Below are 20,625 nucleotides of genomic sequence, written 5' to 3'. Positions count from 1 at the left end.
TGTGCATTACTTTTTTTTTCTGTTGCCCAGACTGGAGTGCAGTGGTGTGATTATAGCTCATTGTAACCTTGAACTCCTGATTCAAGTGATCTTCCTGCCTATCTCAACGTTTTTATTTTTTTTAGATATGGGGTCTCACTATGTTGCCCAGGCTGATCTTGAATTCCTCACCTTAAGCAATCTTCCTTGGGGCACCCATAGCTCAGAGGTTAGGGCGCCAGCCACATGCTCAAACCAGGCCCAGGCCTGCTAAACAAAACAACAACAACAATAACAAAAAGCCGGGCATTGTGGTGGGCACCTGTAGTCCCAGCTACTAGGGAGGCTAAGGTAAGAGGATCGCTTGAGCCCAAGAGTTTGAGGTTGCTGTGAGCTATGGCGCTACAGCACTCTACAGAGGGCAACAAAGTGAGACTCTATCTCAAAAAAAAAAAAAAAAGAAGAAGAAGAAGCAATCTTCCTACCTTGGCCTCCCTAGGTGACGGATTACAGGCGTGAGCCACTGTGCTCAGCCCTGTGCATTACTTAGAAACGTGGCATGATATATGATCTATTGCTATAATATGAAGCCTAATTACCCTTAATTGCCCTTATTTTAACTCTGTCCTTACCTTAAGGCTGAAACCACTTTATAATGAGCTCTGCTAAGCCAGATCTGGTAGTTCTCAAAGTGTGTTCTCAGAACTGGAACATCATTAGCATCACTTGAGCTCTTGTTAGAAATTCAAGCCTTCAGGGGCTATTCCAGAGCTACTGAAACAGAAACCATAGAGTCCACCAATCTGGGTTTTAAACCTTCCAGGTGATTCTGATACACTTACAAGTTTGAGAACCACTCCCTTAGGCATTTTAGAACTAGACCTCTTTAGATGCTCAGCTGAGATCTGTGTGATAGACAAGGGAGTCGAATGGTCAAGTAGAAATAAAGGGTCAACTATAAATAATTTGCAGCAAGGAAGGCCTGGAATCAAACAAGGGCTCCAGCACCTGTTGTGCAGAGTCTGGAGTAAGTTAAGTACTTAGCCTCACTGAATCTCAGTTTCCTCATACATAAGATGGAAAAAATATCTACCTTGAAATGTTACTATGAACACTGATGTTTATGTAACTCCAAGGTAATTAGTAGTGCTGGCTATACTTCAGGCCCAGTCCAAACGCCTGCCCTATCTCTTACTGTATGATTTTGAGCAAATTACTAAATCTCTCTGTGCTTAAATTTTCTCATTTGTAGGCTCAGCGCCTGTAGCTCAAGCGGCTAAAGCGTCAGCCACATACACTAGAGCTGGCGGGTTCGAATCCAGCCTGGGCCAACAATGCCAACCGCAACCAAAAAATAGCTGGGCATTGTGGTGGGCACCTGTAGTCCCAGCTACTTGGGAGGCTGAGGCAAGAGATTCGCTTAAGCCCAGGAGTTGGAGGTTGCTGTGAGCTGTGATCTAAAAAAAAAAAAAATTTCTCATTTGCATTTGTAAAGTGAGTACAGGTACCTCATTGTGTTGTTGTGAGGATTCAAGGAGTTAGCATATAAATAACTTAAAAGAATGCTTGCCACCTAAGTGCTCAGTAACTGTTATCTGTTTAATAGTAGAAATACAAATAACAACAACAATGAAATACTTTATGTAAATTACAGATTTATATCCATTTAATCTATATAGATACATAGATTAAACACCTAGACCTAGAATATGGTAGATGCTGTATATTTGATAACAATTGTTACTACTAGTGACATTATAGCATTCGTTCACAAAAAGAAAGATTACCAAGGGTTCCAGTATACTGGCACCCCTCATACTTCCATATAGTCTTTACTTTTTTTTTTTTTTTAGAGACAGAGTCTCACTTTATCACCCTCAGTAGAGTGCTATGGTGTCGCAGCTCACAGCAACCTCCAAGTCCTGGGCTTAGGCGATTCTCTTGCCTCAGCCTCCCAAGTAGCTGGGACTACAGACACCTGCCAGAACGCCCGGCTATTTTTTTTTTTTTTTTTATTTTCCGGCTATTTTTTTTGTTCCGATTTGGCTAGGGCCAGGTTCGAACCTCCACCCTCAATATATGGGGCCATGTCCTACTCGCTGAGCCACAGGCACCACCCTTATCTTTACCTTTTAATGTCTTATCTCCCCTAGGAATAATCTCTGTGGATTATATCAATACTAATTTTCTTTTCTTTTTTTTTTTTTTTTTGAGACAGAGTCTCAATATGTCACCCTTTGTAGAGTGCTGTAGTGTCACAGCTCACAGCAACCTCAAGCTCTTGGGCTTAAGAGATTCTCTTGCCTTAGCCTCGCCAGAAGCTGGGACTACAGGCACCTGCCACAATGCCTGGCTATTCTGGGGGTGTAGTTGCCATTGCTGTTTGGCACAGCTCGGCCGGGTTCGAACCCACCAGCTCCGGTGTATGTGGCTGGTGCTCTAGCCGCTGAGCTAAGGCACTGAGCCTAATTTTCTTGTTTTAATAGACTACTATAGTTATACAAGATGATACCACTGGAGGAGGTAAAGGGTGGATGAGACCTCCTTGTATACTTCTGTGCAATTCCTGTTAATCTGTGATTATTTAAAAATAATAAAAAGTGCTCCCTTTGGCAGCACATGTAGTAACATTGAAACGATACAGAGAAGATTAGCACAACATGGATGCTAGGGTTCCACCACAAGGATGACATGTAAAAATAAATAGAAGCCTGGGGTGGGGAGCTTGCCTGAAGTGAGAAGTATTAGGACTGCAGGTTGGGCCTGTAATTCTGTTTTTCTCCAATTAAATAGTCAAAAATAAGTTTAAAAAAACCTCAGATGAAGAAAAACTAGATGATTCCTCTCTCTCAATTAAATTAATATCAATTCATTATCTCTTACCATTCAGGGACTTCAGTTAAAATACAGAAGTAGTTTTCTACAGGCTTCCTGAGTTTTTTTTTTTATTGTTAAATCATAGCTTTGTACATTAGTGCAATCGCCTGTACCCATTCTAAGATGCACCATAGATGTGGCCCCACCCATTACCCTCCCTCCACCAAAACCTCCCCCCTCCCTTCCCTTTCCTTGGCCCCTTCCCCATAGTCTTGTGCTATAGTTACAGTCTTCATGTGAAAGCTATAATTTCTTCCTGAGTTTTAAGCCAGAAATGTCTGGCAATAAAAAGGAATAAAGTCCTCCAATACCCGATCAATTTTTTTTTCAGAGAAAAATAAAGGTATATTACCAAAGGTTCAATGTTTTTCTATTTAAAAAAGAACCAACTCAACTGTAACAAAAACAAATTATATTTTAGTAAGATTTGGCAACATCTTAAATTTTTTCAGTTTTCAGGCAATACTATCCAGTATTTTACTCAAAAAATCAACCCTAAGAATTTGGGTGGTGCCTGTAGCTCAAGCGTTTAAGGCATCAGTGATATATACCAGAGCTGGCAGGTTCGAATTCGGTCCAGACCTGCTGAACAATAACAACTACAACCAAGAAATCACATGTAATCTAAGGCAGTCCCCAAACAGTAACAGAAACCATAAAATCCATATTACAGATTAAAAAGAGATGCTATAATCTTAATTAAACATATGTATGAGAATAGTTTAAACTGGTTAAATTAAATAATTAACAATTATAATTCTTTTTGAGATTACATTTGATCAATTAAAATCCTCGTTAAGTCTTCACAAATCCCCTCACAAATCTCTGTAATAGAACAGAGAAAGTGTCTTTCTTTACAGAGTGACTCATGAAATATTAACAGCAAGTATCTCCATAATATTTTAGACTTTCCCTATGCCAAAGGTAATTCCAAGTCAAGAGATTATATTACCTAACATCGAATAGCCAATTTGAAAACAGTTTTTTTTTTTTTGAGACAGCCTCAAAGCTATTGCCCTCCGTAGAGTGCTGTGGTGTCACAGCTCGCAGCAACCTCAAACTCTTGGGTTTAAGGGATCCTCTTGCCTCAGTCTCCTAAGTAGCTGGGATCACAGGCGTCCACCACAACATCCGGCTATTTTTTGGTTGTGGTTGTCATTGATGTTTGGCGGCCCAGGCTGGATTCGAACCCACCAGCTCCAGGGCATGTGGCTGGCACCTTAGTTGCTTGAGCTACAGGCTCCGAGCCTTGAAAACAGATCTTATATGTGCGTACACAAAACAAACTTTGTAGTATTTGGTTGTAACTACGCTTCATATACACAAAAAGCATCTTTGTTACATAGTCTTTTTGCTATAGACTGAATGTTTGTGTACTCTCAAAAATTCATGCTGAAATTCTACCCTGCACTGTGATTAAGAGGTAATGAGGTCATGAGGGTATAGCCTTCATGAATGGTATTAGTGCCCTCATATGAAAGACAAAGCTTGCTTTCTGGTTGTTCTCCAACACAGAAGGGTACAGAGAGAAGACAACTATATTCAAACCAGGAAGTGAGCCCTCACTAGATACCACATCAGCCTTGATATTGGACTTCATGTCCTCCAGAACTGTGAGAAGTAAATGTTTGTTGTTTAAGCCACCCAGTGTGTGGTTAATTTCTTACAGCAGCCCAAACTAAGATAATGTTGACATGGAACTAATAAGTCTGCATTTTACTACTTTCTTAGTTCAATAAATTAAATTTCTAAAACCTCCTACCCAGAGCTAGATCTATCATCGCTTGCCAATTTTGTTGCCAATCTGCATTTAGAGGTATTACAACCTCTCTGAAGAACTTTGTTTCCTGTAACAAATTGTGTATTGTATTTTACTTGGGAAAAAACTAAAGTATAGACACTAAAGATGCAAACTTGTTATCAAATGAGTAGTGACGATTTTAAGTGAAAAATTTAGGCCAAGAAAGAGACTACCTAAGAATTGTAATTAGAGATATTCCTTGTCTTAACAAAGTGTATCACAACTACTTTTAAAAAAGTAGGTGTTTTTTTTTAACCTGAAATATATATCTTGATTTATTCCCTAAACTTTAACCCTGGAATGAGCATGACATCAAATCAAGAATTCACAGAAGGAACTCAGTGTAATTTAGAAGCAATTATAACTCAATGCACAGTTTTGTCAAGAAGGGTTAGCTTGTTTTCGAACTTCAGGGACACACATTCAATAAAGCCTGATTCAGGTCTTGTATTTGACAAATAGGCACAGAGTATGCACTGTATGCCAAGTGTTACTGGGTACGTGATAGTGAACTACAAAAAATATGCATAAGGTCCTTGACCTCAGAGAGCTTATTGTCTAGAGAAAAAGACAGACTGTAGTCAGTTGATAAATAAAATAAAATAAAATTACAAGTTGGTGCTGTTTACTATTTGCATTGCATCTCTCTCATTTTTTAGGAGTATTCTGCAGAGAAAACATTGGGTTGTTGTTTAAACATCAGAAACAACCAGTTGTAGCTGGGAGCTATGAAGACATGTAACAGTAGACAATTCTATTCCTTTCATCATGAAACCTTTCATAATATTTACTCCAAAAAGTCCAAAATATTCATCTAAACATGCATGTTGAGAGGATAACTTCTAATCATACAGGGAGCACTCACCAGTAATTTGTTTTCTTGTACCCTACTTATGAAACAATTCATGATGGTGGAAAATATACACATACTCCAGCTTTTGAAATGAATTTTCTTATCCTAAATTCATTTTGAAAAACATCAGTGCTGGCTCTGCACCTGTGGGTCAAGAAGCTAAGGCGCCAGCCACATACACCTGAGCTGGCAGGTTCGAATCCAACCCGGACCCGCCAAACAACAGTAAAATAGCTGGGTGTTGTGGCTGGCGCCTGTAGTACCAGCTACTTGGGAGATGGAGGCAGGAGAATCGCTTGAGCCCAGGAGTTTGAGGTTGCTGTGAGCTGTGATGCCACAGTTACTCTACCCAGGGCGATAGCTTGAGGCTGTCTCAAAAGAAAAAAAAAAAAAAAAAAAGAAAAACATCAATGCTCTAGCACACAAATGGAATGTTACTTCAATTAAATCAGTCTTTGGGGAATAACAATTTATAACAAACTTCATCATTCGTATTTAAAGATTGGCATTGAATTTACATTCAAGTTAACTTGTTATTTTCAAGCACAGCTTTTGTTTGCTATAGTGCAGCTGAAAATATACAAAGTACTGAGGACGTTAAAGGTATTACTCTGCCTCTAATTTTTTACCTATTATAACATTCTCTCCACATGACTGCGAAAGTACTCCAACTCTCTTAATTCCCTCTCCTCCAAAAGAAACTCAGTCATTTATGTTGGCTAAACCCATTGACTTCTTTTTTAAATGTAAAAAAAAAAAAATTCCCCCTCTTTTGACTTCCTAAGTGTTTCCTAAGAAACATTTGCATTTCAAACGTTTCTTTCTGCACGTTAGTCTACTAAAAACAATTACACACACACACACACACACACACACACACACACACACACACACACACACACACACACACACACACACACACACACACACACACACACACACACACACACACACACACACACACACACACACACACAGCAAGTTCCCGGAGTGTCAGGGTTTCTTCCCCCTACCTCACCAATTTTGAACACACCCAATGCCTGTACTCCTTGATCCCGACCCAAGTTGCTACTTCACATATCACTGCACGTTGGCTGTTATTTGAATACATTTAAAAATAATTTCCTCGTGCTGTTTTCTGAAATTTTTGAACATGTTCTTTTCTATTTTATGTCTGCCTCTGCTGCTGATGTTCCTGGTAAAGATGGTATCCTTGGAATTCCTTTCTTAAAAGAGTTACAATATTACATTCTGTGTCAGATGCCATGGTCCCGCCCTCCAGCAGTTAATGCTTTCTGGTTAAGTAGCTTCTTTAACTTTCTAAGACGAAATACCTAGTAAGTGGTGTCATCCCAGATCATCAGCAATTCCTAAGTTCCTAACTGTTGCGGGACTCTGTCAGAAGGAATGAATCTGGTTTGTTTAATGATCCCCTTTCCTTTTCCACTCACTGTCCCTCTCGCTCTCTGCTGCGCCTCCGGAACCGACATCAACTCTGTCAGTCCTGGTCCCCAGACCCGGCCCTCAGACAGCAGGGACCCCCCTGTCTGCGGGGCGATGCAGCAAGGGGTTCTCGACCTGGGCTAGAGCCGAGGCTCAGCTCTACTACCTGCTAATGAGCGGAGCGTGCAAGGAATGCCCTCAAATAGAGGACGCACTGGGGAGGAAAGAACGTTACTTTAACTCGTATTCCACCCTGGACCCCGACGTCTGCGGCTGCCCTGACAACCGGAGCAAACCAACTCGCCCGGCCCCTCCTTCCACCCTCCCCCAGGTCTACTTTGCTTTCGCTTCCTCCCCCTCTCTCCGGAGGCACGTGGTCCCTCCCCGCCTGCCCAAGCTGCACGCCTCGCCTCCCCACCCCTCCCGGCCCCCAGGCCACTCCTCCCTGCGTCGCTAGCTTCCCCTTTCCGTTCGCTCTTCCGCCCCCGCTCTCCATCGCCCCTTCTGATTGGTCAAACGCGCCGGAGCCCAGTGGGCCAATCGGCGATGTGGACTGTCGGCGATGGGCGTGGCCGCGGCGCCTGGGCCCTCAGATCGAGGCTGCCTCCCCCTCTCTGCCGGCTGCACACATTCCGCCGCCGTTGCCGCCGCCCGGCCCCGCAGTTGTCTTTGCTGGATCTGCGGTCGCGCCGGGGTGAGAGCGAGAGGGCGGGCGGGGAGAGGAGGAGAACGCCCAGGTGGAGGCAAGTGAGAGGAGGAAGGAAGCGGCGGCGCGGCGGGCATAGCAGCTGAGGCGGCGGCCCGGTTCCTGGGAGTGTCGGTGCGGCGCGGTGGTTGGGGCGGATCCCGCGGGGCCCGGGCGGGGGAAGGAGTCACCGGCCCGGCCATGGCGGACAACGAGAAACTGGACAACCAACGGCTCAAGAATTTCAAGAACAAAGGCCGCGACTTAGAGGTAAAGTCAGGGGCGCCGGAGCGGTGGGGGCTGTGGGCCTCGGGCCGGTCTCCGCCGGGACGCTGAGTGTGCGGAGTAGGGGCGGGAGCGGCCGCCGGCCCGGGGGAATGGCGCTGGGGCCGGCCGGCCCGTGACGCCGGTGCTAACGCGCCGGGAAGTTTGTGTCGGGCCTCCTCCGCCTCCGCCAGGGAGCGAGGTGCCCGGGGACGGCCGGCGCGGCCTAGGCCTGCCCAGCGGAGCCGGCCCGGCGCGGGTGCGAGGGGCTGGGCCGCGCGGCGGGGAGGCCGGGCGCGGCCAGCGCGGAGGAGGCGTGCGTGTGCGGCCGGCTCTGCCCGGGCCCGGCCCGGCCCGGCCCCCTGCCCGGCGGCGGCGGAGATTACGGCTCTCGCTCGGGCACCGACGTCTCGCGCCGCGGGATGGAGGGCGATGGGGGCTGGGGTGCGACAGTGTGGTGACATACTGGGGCACGGAACTTCCTCCGCGGGGCCAGAGGCGTGTCCACATTAAGATATTTTTTCTGGTCTTCCCGACTCCCACTTTTATCCCTGCTTTCCCCCCAATATTCAAACTACAGGAGTCAACTTCTCCGTTGAAAAAAACACACCCCGGCATGAGAGGCCATCCTGGTGATGCTAACAGTGCCTTCCAGCGGCCTGTGTTTCACTCGGGATATAGCTGATTGAAGATGTAGCCCATGGTATGCCCTCTTCCAGGCAAAGGATACCCCTTATTTCATCTTGTTCAAAAATGTCTTTCCCCCTCCTGAGAGGAGACCACCAGCTGCATTCTTACATATAACGTCCAAAGGGTTGTACAAAACTGTCATCCTCTAATCTACAGTATCCTTTCCCTCCACCTGCTGGTGGTGGTTGTGGGGGATGGGGTGGGCTATAGAATGGCACCATAACGTTTTCCTATTTAAAAAGGGAAAAAAAGGCTTCGCCGTCTGACACTCAGCTGCTCCCCAAGTTCTCAGTCTACATAGTGTATGTGTTACACTCACATACTCACACACATGCCACTGAGACTTCTGATAGAATACTTTAACTCCTCAGTTATTAAGAGTTTAGGTAAATAAGTTTAATTCTCCATTCTGCATCTGAATCAGGAGTTTAACTTTTAAGAGAAGATGATCAAGTAGTATTTTTTATGTCCTTTGTACATTTTTGTAATAGCATCTTCAAATTCTCATTGTGTGTTTCTGAAATGAACATTTGCTTGACCGAGTTTTTTTGGGCTTTTTCACAAAGCTCCTTGTGATGTGTTAATGGATTTCATAGTTTGAGAGACTGTTAAGACTGGGAGTGTTTTAGTTACGTGATTGTTTTAGGCTTAACCTGAGATGCGTTATTCTTGCGATTCTTTTTTTAACACAAAAATTAAACATCTTTATTGAGATAATTCATATGCCATAGAAATCAGCCTTTTAAATGTACAATTTATGATTTTCAATAAATTTACCTAGTTGTGCAACAATATTGATGGATTTTTTTTTTTTACTACTGTGAATATTAGAATGATAAAAATCACACAACTTAAAAACTAATGAATACCACAAAGTAACAAAGTCCAGAAAATAGCAGTTAGGTGCTTGACAAATCCCTGTTACCTCACCCCGCCCCACATTTCTGGTTTCATTTTTCTACCAACTTCATCAAGATGTAATTTACATGCCATACAAATCGTCCATTTATAGTAGCATGAAGTGTATTCAGGAAGATGTATAACCATTATCTCAATCGATCTTTGAACATTTCACTTTCATGAAAAGAAACCTGTACTCATACACAATTGCTTTCTATTTCTCAACTACCCCAGCCCGGACAACTACTTCATCTTTTTAGATCTGTCTACTCTGGATATTTCCTATAAATGGAAATATACAATTTATGGTGTTTTGTGACTGACTTTTTTCGAGTAATGTTTTCAAGGTTCATTTATGTTGTAACAAGAATATATCAGTGCTTCATTTTTTCTTAGGGTTCAATTCCAGTTTATGGTTATGCCACATTTTGTTTATCCATTCATCAGTTGATTGGTGTTTGCATTGTTTTCACTTTTTAGCTATTACTCAAAATGCCCCTGCAATGAATATTCATGTGTGCTTTTTTTGTGTGGTGTGTGTTTTCATTTCTCTTGGCTGTATACCTAAAAGCGGAATTGCTGGGTCATATGTAAACTTTATGGGTAAACTTTTGTGGAATTGCCGGATTATTTTATGAAGTTATCCTTATTTTTATAATTGCTATTTTCCCTTAATGTCTATCTCTACCATTTTGGTCAAAATCAGATCAAGTGTTGGGTTTGTATTAGAAGAATACCACATCATGATATGTGACTTTAAAAAAAATACTTGTATATAGACATAGGCAGTTTAATTTTTTTGGTTTTGTTTTTTTGAGAAGTTCACAGTGCTTTATGGGCATCCTCTGTTGACTTTAATATCCCTGTATATATTAGGAATAGGAATATGTTCACTTTTCTTTCTTTTTATGGAGATAGTTTCACCTTATTGCCCTCTGTAGAGTGCAGTAGCGTCACAGCTCACAGCAACCTCCAACTCTTGGGCTTAGGTGATTCTCTTGCCTCAGTCTCCCAAGTATCTGGGACCACCACAACACCCAGCTATTTTTTGTTGCAGTTCGGCTGGGGCTGGGTTTGAACCCGCCACCCTCGGTATGTGGGGCCAGCGCCCTACCCACTGAGCCACAGGTGCCACAAAGTACTAGACCTAGAGTACAATATTCCAGGAATATTTTCACTTTTCATTTTTTTTTTTTTGTTTTTTTCTTTTTTCAAGTCTCACTGTGTCACCCTTGGTAGAGTGCTGTGGCGTCACAGCTCACAGCAATCTCAAACTCTTGGGCTCAAGTGATTCTCTTACTTAAGCCATCCAAGTAGCTGGGACTACAGGCACCTGCCACAATGTCCAGCTATTTTTTTGTTGTAGTTGTCATTGTTGTTTTAGCAAGCCTGGGCCGGGTTCGAACCTGCTAGCCCTGGTGTATGTGGCCAGCAGCCTAACCACTGAGCATGGGCACTGAGCCTGTTTTCAGTTTCCACCTAAGGAAATGGTATAAGATTAATGGAAAAGTCATACTTTATTCTGTGACTTACTGAGAGTAACATACTCCTGATGAGATAGAAACATCTTTGATTATCCTTGGAGAACCCTGTAATGGCATATTTTGTATAGTTGTTAATTATATATATCCCTATATTTCTCAAAACACTTATGCTCATTTTATCCCCTTCCAAGATGTGGTTACTATGTTGTGTTATGTACATAGTGTATACAAAAATTCTAAGAAAATAATTGCTTTTCGGTGACATCTGTTTCATTGGGAAGTCTTTGGGGAAGAAATACAGACCAGTGTTGTCCAAAAAAGTTTTTTGAATCCACTGTATCAAAATCCCATTGCAACATCTAATACGTATTAAAAAATTAGTGAGATTTATTATTATTTCTTTCATACTGGTTTCAAAATCCAGTTTATATTTTACAGTTACAGCATCTCCATTTAAACTGTATTTCAGGTGCTTACTAGTCATATGTGGCTAGTGGCTACCTTATTGGGCAGTGCATATATAGAGTAGAGCTTATACAGAAGTGTTTTTCAACCTTTTTTTTTATCTCACAGCACACTTGAACCTGTAGTTAAACTTCCATGACACACTTAAGTTATGGTGATCAAAAAAAGAGTAAAAGAAAAGAATATACTTACTGTACTTTGAAGTTCTTTAAAAAATAATTTAATTAATGGTTTTTAAAAATATTCGAGACACACCTAAAATCCTCTTAGAGCACACCCGTTGAAAATCACTTCTATAGAGTAACATCATGGTAGCTTTTTGTTTTATCTAACAGTTTGATTAGAAATGATGAAGAGTACAAAGTACTAGACCTAGAGTTTAGTTTAATCTAGTCTCTAACTTTGTTATGTGACCTTGGGGGAAATCACTTAGTCTTATGGTTCTTTTTATCAGTAAAACTAGAGGTACTTGACATCTGCTTCCTGAGTGTTGTAAAGATTAATAGGTTAATGTTAGGAAGATGCCTGGCAGTGTACTGAGCATTTTATCACCTTCAGCTTTTCTGTTTAGGGGGAGAGTGGGGATTTAATAGGATCCAGTGTAATTGAAGTCTCTTCCTCCTCTATTTGCACTTGACTCTTTTTTTCTTTATGTGTATGTATAATTTAAGTTATATTGGAAGGTTTTAATACAGAGATACGTAGTTGCTCATTGAAGGGTAGTTTGGGCACAAGGAGTTAATGACCCTTTTAAAGTTAAAATTTCTAAGTTTTAGAGTTGAAACTTAACCCTTAGCTTTCAATCTGATATTTGCTCCTACCTTTTAGTCTACCAATCTGGCTTCTCCAAAATATGGTTATGCTAACTTTCTGGAAAGACAAAAAGCATCAAATAAGGCATATATGTTAATGTCCATTTAAAATAATTTTCAGGAACTGTTGATGATGTACACCACAGCTTGACTTCTTCCCTTCTGTGTGGTAGATTTCCAGTATTAGTTGAGAACAGTAACCATACATAGAGGGTACACAAGCAACACAGGAAATGGATAGTAACCAAACTTCAAATAAAAAATTTGCCAGGATAAAGCAAATTACACTCATCTAATTTATGTTTTTAAAGTAGATGGAAATTCTCCTATAGACTTTATAATAAACCTACATAGTTTTTGTGGAAATTCTGAGACTATCCAGGGTCAAATACAGTGTAAAGTATGTTAGAAAAATAATTATATCTTATAAAAACATAATTTCGAGAAAACATCTTACCCTAAATATGAAAGAATGTTAAAATGCTTCATAATTAGAAACTTGAGATTGTCCACCCAACATATAATGAGAAGTCAGCTTGAACTTTTTTTAAAAAGTTGTGGTTGGCAAGAGTTTAATAAGTTAATCAGCTGTTGTGTTGTTTTGAAATAGCCTTGGTAATACGTTAAAATGTGCAGAAGGAAAAGCGTTGTTAAGCTATTAAGTCTTGTTAACTTTTAGAGACTGACCTCTCTCATCACAAATCTTGGAACATATTTACTATACTTAAAATAACTACTGTCTAATTTTTCATTTAATAGTCCAAGCATGTGACAATATGAGATATCTGATAGAAATATAGTTAGGAATTAAATAGACATTTTTGTGCTTCCTGCCACCTTTTCCTGGTTTGCAAGGTAGCAGATTTCAGAATTGCTTCATTTGTAATTTTTTTAGAAATACCAAGATAGCCTTGCTTTTCAGTCACTAGTATGTCAAATAAATATACAAGATTGTGAAGTATTGTAGGAGTGATACAGATTTAAAAGAAATTAAACTACTTTTGAAAAAAATGCATAATAGTTTTTAAAGATTAACTCCTAATACCTGATAGTCCTTAAACTATTTTAAAATGTTTTCTGGAGTAGCATTCTTCTACTTGAGGCCTGTAATAATGAAATGAGAGCATACCATCAAATTTAACCTTGATTGCTGATTCTGGTACTCCCTGGTTTAGTTTTGGAACAGAGGAGAGGAGTATAATTGGAGGGAACTTTTTGAGGACCTAGTATATATGCTTTTAACTGAATTCTTATTTCTCTCAATCTTGTAAGTAGAAATTATTGACTTCCTTTTAAGGAATTAAGATTCTCGTGCTTCTGATTTAGGATAATATTCAAGGGAATGGCTTTAATTTGTGTGTCAAAGTAAAGTCTGTTTTTTGTCCTATACCACACTTTTTCCCATTGACTTCTTTCAGCCGTAATGCAGGTCTCAAATTTGATTAAAAGATTTTATGTGAAAGTTTATGAGGTATAAAAAGTATTTAGGGCTTGGCGCCTGTGGCTCAAGCAACTAAGGCGCCAGCCACATACACCTGAGCTGGCGGGTTCGAATTCATCCCTGGCCCACCAAACAACAATGACAGCTGCAACCAAAAAATAGCTGGGCATTGTGTCCCAGCTACTTGGGAGGCGGCGGCAGGAGAATCATTTGAGCCCAGGAGTTTGGAGGTTGCTATGAGCTGTGATGCCACAGCACTCTACCCAGGGTGACAGCTTGAAGCTGTGTCTCAAAAAAAAAAAAAAAAAAAAAAACGGTATTTAGTAAGAGTTTTCATTTTCTCCCAGAATTGATTTTTGGAAATTGTATATCATGTGCGGACTTTGAACACTACAGAAAAGAATCCATTTTCTGTGCTTTCCATTTAGGTTTGTTGAAAGACAGGATTGGAGAGACTCACTGTTTCTGTAGTTAATATGAGAACAGTTGTTATATGGTCATCTTCAAAGTAATGACAATATTATATGCATTTGTAATGCCCTTAATTGTGATATTTTCAAGGGTTTGGGGCTAAAGACCCATTTACACTGTTAAAAGTTAAAGACCCTCAGACAGCTTTTTGGGGTGTGTATCAATATTTACCACTTCAGAAGTTAAAAGTAAGCACTTAAAAAATATTTTTCATATGAAAATGAAGGCATTTTACACAAATATAAAAATTTTAATGAAAAATAAAATTTATTTTGCAAACCCAAAAATATTTAATGAGAGGAGTGGCCCTGTTTAACCTTTTTTTTCAAGACTGTTTAAGGTTTGACTTAAGAGAAGGCAGCTGAATTCTCATATCTATTTCTGAATTCAATCTTTTCTGATATATTGTTTGGTTGAAGTGTATGAAAAATATCCACCTTCACATGGATAGGCAGTTGAAAGAGAGGGTGTTTTAATAGCCTTTTCAGGATAATTACGGAGATTACTTTTTGATACTACAGCATAATTCCACAAATGGTAGTTTTTTTAAAGATTAGTTGCAATGTAGAATCTGGAGCAACATCAACGAGCTTTTCTTGTCTTTTTTTTTTTTTTCCAAGATAGCGTCCCACTATGTCGCCCTCGGTAGAGTGCCATAGCATCACACAACCTCAAACTCCTGGGCTTAAGAGATTGTCTTGCCTCAGCCTCCCAAGTAGCTGGGACTACAGATGCCTGCCACAACGTCCGGCTATTTTTTGTTGCAGTTGTCATTGTTGTTTAGCTGTCCCAGGCCAGGTTCCAACCCGCCAGCCTTGGTGTATGTGGCTGGTGCCGTAAGCACTGTGCTACTGGCGCTGAGTTGTCTTTTTTTTTTTTATTTCAATATATGTGTATTATTTGGGGGGTGGGGGGGAGTTCATACATTTTGGTTGCATAGTTTGCTTTTGGAAAAATCAGGGAACTTTTCTTACACTGTTACATTAAAATCCCTTTTCTGTCTTTTTCTGTCTTGCACTTCAAATGTATCTTTTACCCAGGCCTGATTTTGTAATGTCATGTCTTGGAAAACGTTATGTCACTGTGTTATGCAGATCTTCCAAATGCTGACACATTTTATTAGACAATGAAAAATAATTCACAATTAATGTTACCATGCTGTTCAGAAAAAAAGTCCTCTAAGTATTGGGAATCTAGCAAGCTTACAGTGGTGGATACAAGTTTGCTAAAATTCTAATTTTCACTTGCAGGCTCAAATTTTGTCATTAGCAATAAATGCTATGAATTGTTTTTCTTGAAGCCATAGGCCCACTTTGCTCATTTTTGTGAAAACATCTGCCAGACACTGAGTCTGAATAACCATAATCTGACTGTCAGTCGTTCTTTAAAGTAAAAGTGGTATTCCATGAAAAAATGGCCAGTGCAATTCTCAGCTAAATTGCATAAGTACTTTCTCCAGGAGAAGTCAGCATAATATAGAATTGGTTTATGTGTAATCCCCATTTTATAACACAACTGGAAAGTAAAGGCTTATATCCAATAAAATCAATCAGTTTTTACTTTTCATCAAAGATATTCTTAAGTGAGCTGGCTTTTTGTTCTTTAGCTGTGAAATACAATACTTATAGCTTGATACCATTGCCTTAATTTTTGGTAAATTGCAGTAATCTTAACCCTATGGTATTAATTCACATGTTAATACAATAAAAAAGTATTATTTATAGTATTAGGAAAATAGTTTTCCTGTGGACTCTCTATGAAAGTCTCAGGGCCTACACAGGGGCCTGTGAACCAAACTTTGAGAACCACTATCTTAATTTATTATCATAGCTTGTGTTACAGATTGCTGGCACTTTTAATTATTACAGGCTCTTAAAAGGCTTTATAGAATAGGAGTTAAAAGAACATGGGCCATGTACTCGCTTAGATCTAGGTTTGAATTCTGATTCCTCAATTTAATAATCATGGAAGTTAACTTAAATCTTTCTGAGCCATTAACATGCTTAATGGTGCCTAGCATCAGAGTGAATGGAGGCTCTTAACTATTTCAACCAACTTACCTCATAACATTATATCCAAGTAAACCCTTGTGGTCCATGTCAGAATAACATTTTGCTTGTGATTCCTTTTTGTACCCCTGTGTGCCATAATCCAAATCACATCACACAAATTGGCGGAGGCTTTCTATCCCCCTTATTAAGAGTCTGTTGAAAGCTTCCTTTTCCCACATACTTCAACCCAGTTACCACAACCTCACTGGTTTCTGACTACATTTCTCTAATCCAGTGTTGTAAGTAGGTTTTGTAACTGTTTTCCCACAGAACTGTAAATTTGACCAGAAAGCAGCTCTATCTAATTCACGCTACTTAGTACCAATAATGAAAATGATCTAAGTTCATTGACATTTGCTGGTATTAACATTAGCTTGATTATTAAAAATGCTAAAAAAATTTTTCCAAACTATTAGAACAAAGTTTGGTCACCTGACATTTTTACCCTAAATTTAATTTATATTAAACTTAATATAATTACATTTTAAATAATGTATTTTTGGCAAACCTGGAATTTTATTACATTTTTACTAAGAAAAGTCAGAATCCTAGGGCTGTGCACGATGACTGCTAGCACTCTGGGGAGACCACGGTGGGTGGATTGCCTGAGCTCACAAGTTCGAGATCAGCCTGAGCCAGAGTGAGACCTCACCTCTAAAATAAAAAATAGCTGGGTGTGGTGGTGGGCGCCTGTAGTCCCAGCTGCCCGAGAGACTGAGGCAAGAGAATCACTTAAGCAAGAGTTTAAGGTTGCTGTGAGCTACGATGCCACAGCATTCTACCAGGGGAACAGAGTGAGACTGTCTAAGAAGAAAAGTCAGAATCCTAAGATAAAGTGGTTTCCTAGTTTGGTGATACATATTTTCTAATATTAGAAAAAGTGAATCATATTCTATCTCAGATTCTGTTCTTCAATGAAAACTTTACATGCTCAGTACTCTTAGTACTTGCTTTAATTATGGTGTGCCTTTGTGGTTCCTTAAAGTAGGTGTTACATAAATTAATTTAGTAGTTGTGTCCTGAAAGACGACTTGTGGTCTCTGATGATTGTATCAAATGGCTGGGTCCTGTTTGTTACCTGTCCCACCTCTGTACACTGGTCCTCTTTAGCCACTTTGATCTGTTACTGGTGCATAAAAGCAAAGTACTTGTTTTAAGATTTTCAAATAACGGTTACATCACTCCTGGTTCTTTAGTAGGTGTGAAACCTAAATGTTTTTCTGGCTGTCCTTAGAATGATGGCTTTAAAGATATAAGGTTTTTTTCAATAATGTTGATATTGAAAGTTAAGTCTGATAACTTTAGGTTGAAAGAGCTGATTTTTATATTATGTAGTTAGGTTTTAGGGAACAGAAACCTAGCTCAAATTACTTTCAGCCTAATAGAGGAATCTGGTTCGCATAACCAGCTAAGTCCAGGGTTATAGGTGGAATTAATTATGATAAGTACTAGTGAAAGTCTAGGAAGGGCTTTGATTGGACAAGGTTTGATTGCAGGCTTATTCCTTAATTAGTCACCTTGGGGATAGAGTAATATGGTTCTGTGATTGGCCAGTACAAATTATCAAGTTGTCATAGTACTTCATTCCTTTTTATGGCAAAACAATACTCTATTGGTTTATCCATTCATCAATTAATGGACATTTGGTTTATTTCCTTGTTTTGGGTATAATGGATAATGCAGCTGTGAATGTTCATGCACAAATTTTTGTGCACCCATGTTTTAAATTCCCCTGCATTTTTTGTAGAGATGAGGAGTGTTGGTACCTTCACTTAAACCACAGGTTTGCTACAAGAATAAGGAGTCTGTTAGAATAAGAAAAAAGGAAGGAAAAAGCCTATTGAAGATAAAATTACAAAGAACCACTATCCAATACAGATGTAAGTGATTGGTTCCTTATTTCACCTTTCAATATTGTGTGGAGATGTTCATTATATCACAGGTGTATCTGTAGAATTGAGTTTATCGCTGACCAGTTGTTTTATCAAACATCTTACAGCGAGTATTTTGTTCATATTTTTTCTTCCTAATGTCTTAAATAATTTTTCCCTTTCGTTTTTCAACTTTAAAGACAAGTCAAACACCCATAATCCAAAAAAACAGAGTGCTCCAGAATCTGAAACTTTTTGAGCACTGGCAATGACTTTGAAGGGAAATGCTCATTGTAGCATGTCAGATTTTGGTTTAGGGATGCTCAGTCTAAGTATAATACAAATATTCTAAAATCTGAAAAATCTGAGACATTTCTGGTCCCACATATTTCAAATAAGAGAAACTCAATCGGTGTTACCTTTAATGATGAAAAGCTTAATCAAGATCAGTAAACAAATGAGAATATGCTCAACATAATTAGTCACTAAGGAAATCTAGATCTAAACCATAATGAGATACCACTTTACACCCACTAGAATGTCAATCTGTAAAAATGACAATAGCAAGTGTTGGTATGTGGAGAAAGCAGAACCATTGTAGATGGCTGAAGGAATTGTAAAATTTTTCAGCTACAAGGACTATAACTTAGCAGTTCTTGAAAAAGTTAAGTAGTTACCATGTGACCCAACAGTTTTACTCCTAGATAAAAATGCAGAGGAATTTAAAACATATGGCTGTGCAAAAATTTGTGCATGAACATTCATAGCTGCATTATCCATAATACCCAAAACAAGGAAACAAACCAAATGTCCATTAATTGATGAATGGATAAACCAACTGTGGTATGTCTATACAATAGAGTATTGTCTTGCCATAAAAAGGAATGAAGTACTATGACACCCCCATCTGTTGTTTCAGTTACCTACTGTCAACTGTAGTAGGAAAGTAGGTGAGTACGGTATAATGTATTTTGAGAAAAGGAAGAAGATCACTTTCTCATGAGTTTTATCTTATTTTTAATTTTTTTATTTTTTTTGAGAGTCTCACTATGTCACTCTGGGTAGATTGTCGGGGCGTCACAGCTCACACAGTAATGTCAACTCTTGGGCTTAAGAGATTCTCTTGTCTCAGCCTCCCAGGTAGCTGGGATTACAGGCACTTGCCACAACACTTGGCTATTGTTGTCAATGTTTTAACAGGCACTGGCCAGCTTTGAACGCACCAGCCCCTGTGCATGGGGCTAGCGCCCTAACCACTGAGCTAAGGCGCTGAGTCGCTTGTGACTTATTATAGTATATTGTTATATTATTGTATTTTATTATTAGTTTCTGTTAACTCTTATTTTGCCTAATTTATAATATATATGTGTAAGAAAAAACATAATACAGTATAGAGTTCAGTATGTGGTTTCAGGGGTCTGTTGGGAGTCTTGGAATATGTCCCTTACAGATAAGGGAGGACTACTGTACTGATAAATGCAACAGTATGGATGAATCCTGAAGATATACTACCTGAAAGAAACCAGTCACAAATAATTCCATTTATATGTGAGAAGATATAGCAAAAGAAAAAACATCCTACTCTTAAGTCACTCAACACAGTATTTCTGGTATCAGATGTGTGGGGTTTTTCCACACACCAAGCAAGCAATCAGTTCTGTAGCAGACACCAATTCTGTCCATTAATTCAATTTAATTTTTACACAATCTACTTGAAGATAATTCAAATCACAGGTTGAGGGCTTGGTGTCTCGCAAGTATGTACCCATGCAGATGTGATCATAGGTTGTGGCCAGCAAATCAAGGGTTCCCACGACCCTTTTCTTGGGTTCAATTTATTTGTTAGAGCAGCTCACAGAACTCAGGGAAAAGCTTTGCTTACATTTACTGGTTTGTTATAAAGGATATCACAGAATCAGGGGTTCCCATGACCCTTGTTTTGGGTTCAATTTATTTGTTAGAGCAACTCACAGAACTCAGGGAAAGGCTTTACTTACATTTACTGGTTTGCTATAAAGGATATCACAGAGGATGCAGATGAACAGCCAGACATGGTATATGGGAAGGGATACAGAATTTCCATGCTCTAGGCACTCCAACCTTCAGGCACCCCCATGTTCAGCTATCTGTAGGCTCTCAGAACCTAGACTTCGGGGGTTTGTGGAAGCTTCATTACATAGGCATGGTTGATTAAATCATTGACCATTGGTGATCATCTTAATTTTCAGCCCCTTTCTCTTACCTGGAGGCTTGGGGGAAGCCCCAACCTTCTAAACGTGCCTTGGTCTTTCTAGTGACCAGCTCTTGTCCTAAAGCTATCTAGGAACCCCTGGCACCAGTGATTCATTAGCATACTAATGAGACACTCCCAATCACTCCATAAATTTCAAGGATCTTAGGAGGTCTATCTATGTCTAGAGATGGTCTGAAGTCCAAGTATTTCACAATGTGAAATGTCCATTATAGGCAAATGCATACAGAAAGAGAGGAAATTAGTAGTTGCCAGGGATTGGGACAAATGGGAAATGACTGCTAATG

General features: G+C 39.8%; 1 protein-coding gene and 1 pseudogene across 2 annotated transcripts in view; both read left to right on the top strand.

Moving 5' to 3' along the window:
• Positions 1-20,625, top strand: part of KPNA4 (karyopherin subunit alpha 4) — an 88,474-nt gene that overhangs the window by 8,372 nt on the left and 59,477 nt on the right. Inside the window, exon 1 of one of the 2 annotated variants that reach the window (XM_053599691.1) lies at positions 7,550-7,908. The exons of the other annotated variant lie outside the window; for it this stretch is intronic. Coding sequence (XP_053455666.1) covers positions 7,840-7,908 — 69 coding nt within the window. The 5' untranslated portion in view covers positions 7,550-7,839. Of the gene's footprint in view, positions 1-7,549; positions 7,909-20,625 lie in introns of those variants that run through there. 2 annotated transcript variants of the gene reach the window in all.
• Positions 2,580-2,701, top strand: LOC128592974 (uncharacterized; annotated as a pseudogene).

The sequence above is a fragment of the Nycticebus coucang genome, chromosome 8 (assembly GCF_027406575.1).
Source record: "Nycticebus coucang isolate mNycCou1 chromosome 8, mNycCou1.pri, whole genome shotgun sequence".
In the NCBI taxonomy this organism is placed as follows: Eukaryota; Metazoa; Chordata; class Mammalia; order Primates; family Lorisidae; genus Nycticebus; species Nycticebus coucang.
This window is presented reverse-complemented; position numbering and strand designations above follow the sequence as displayed.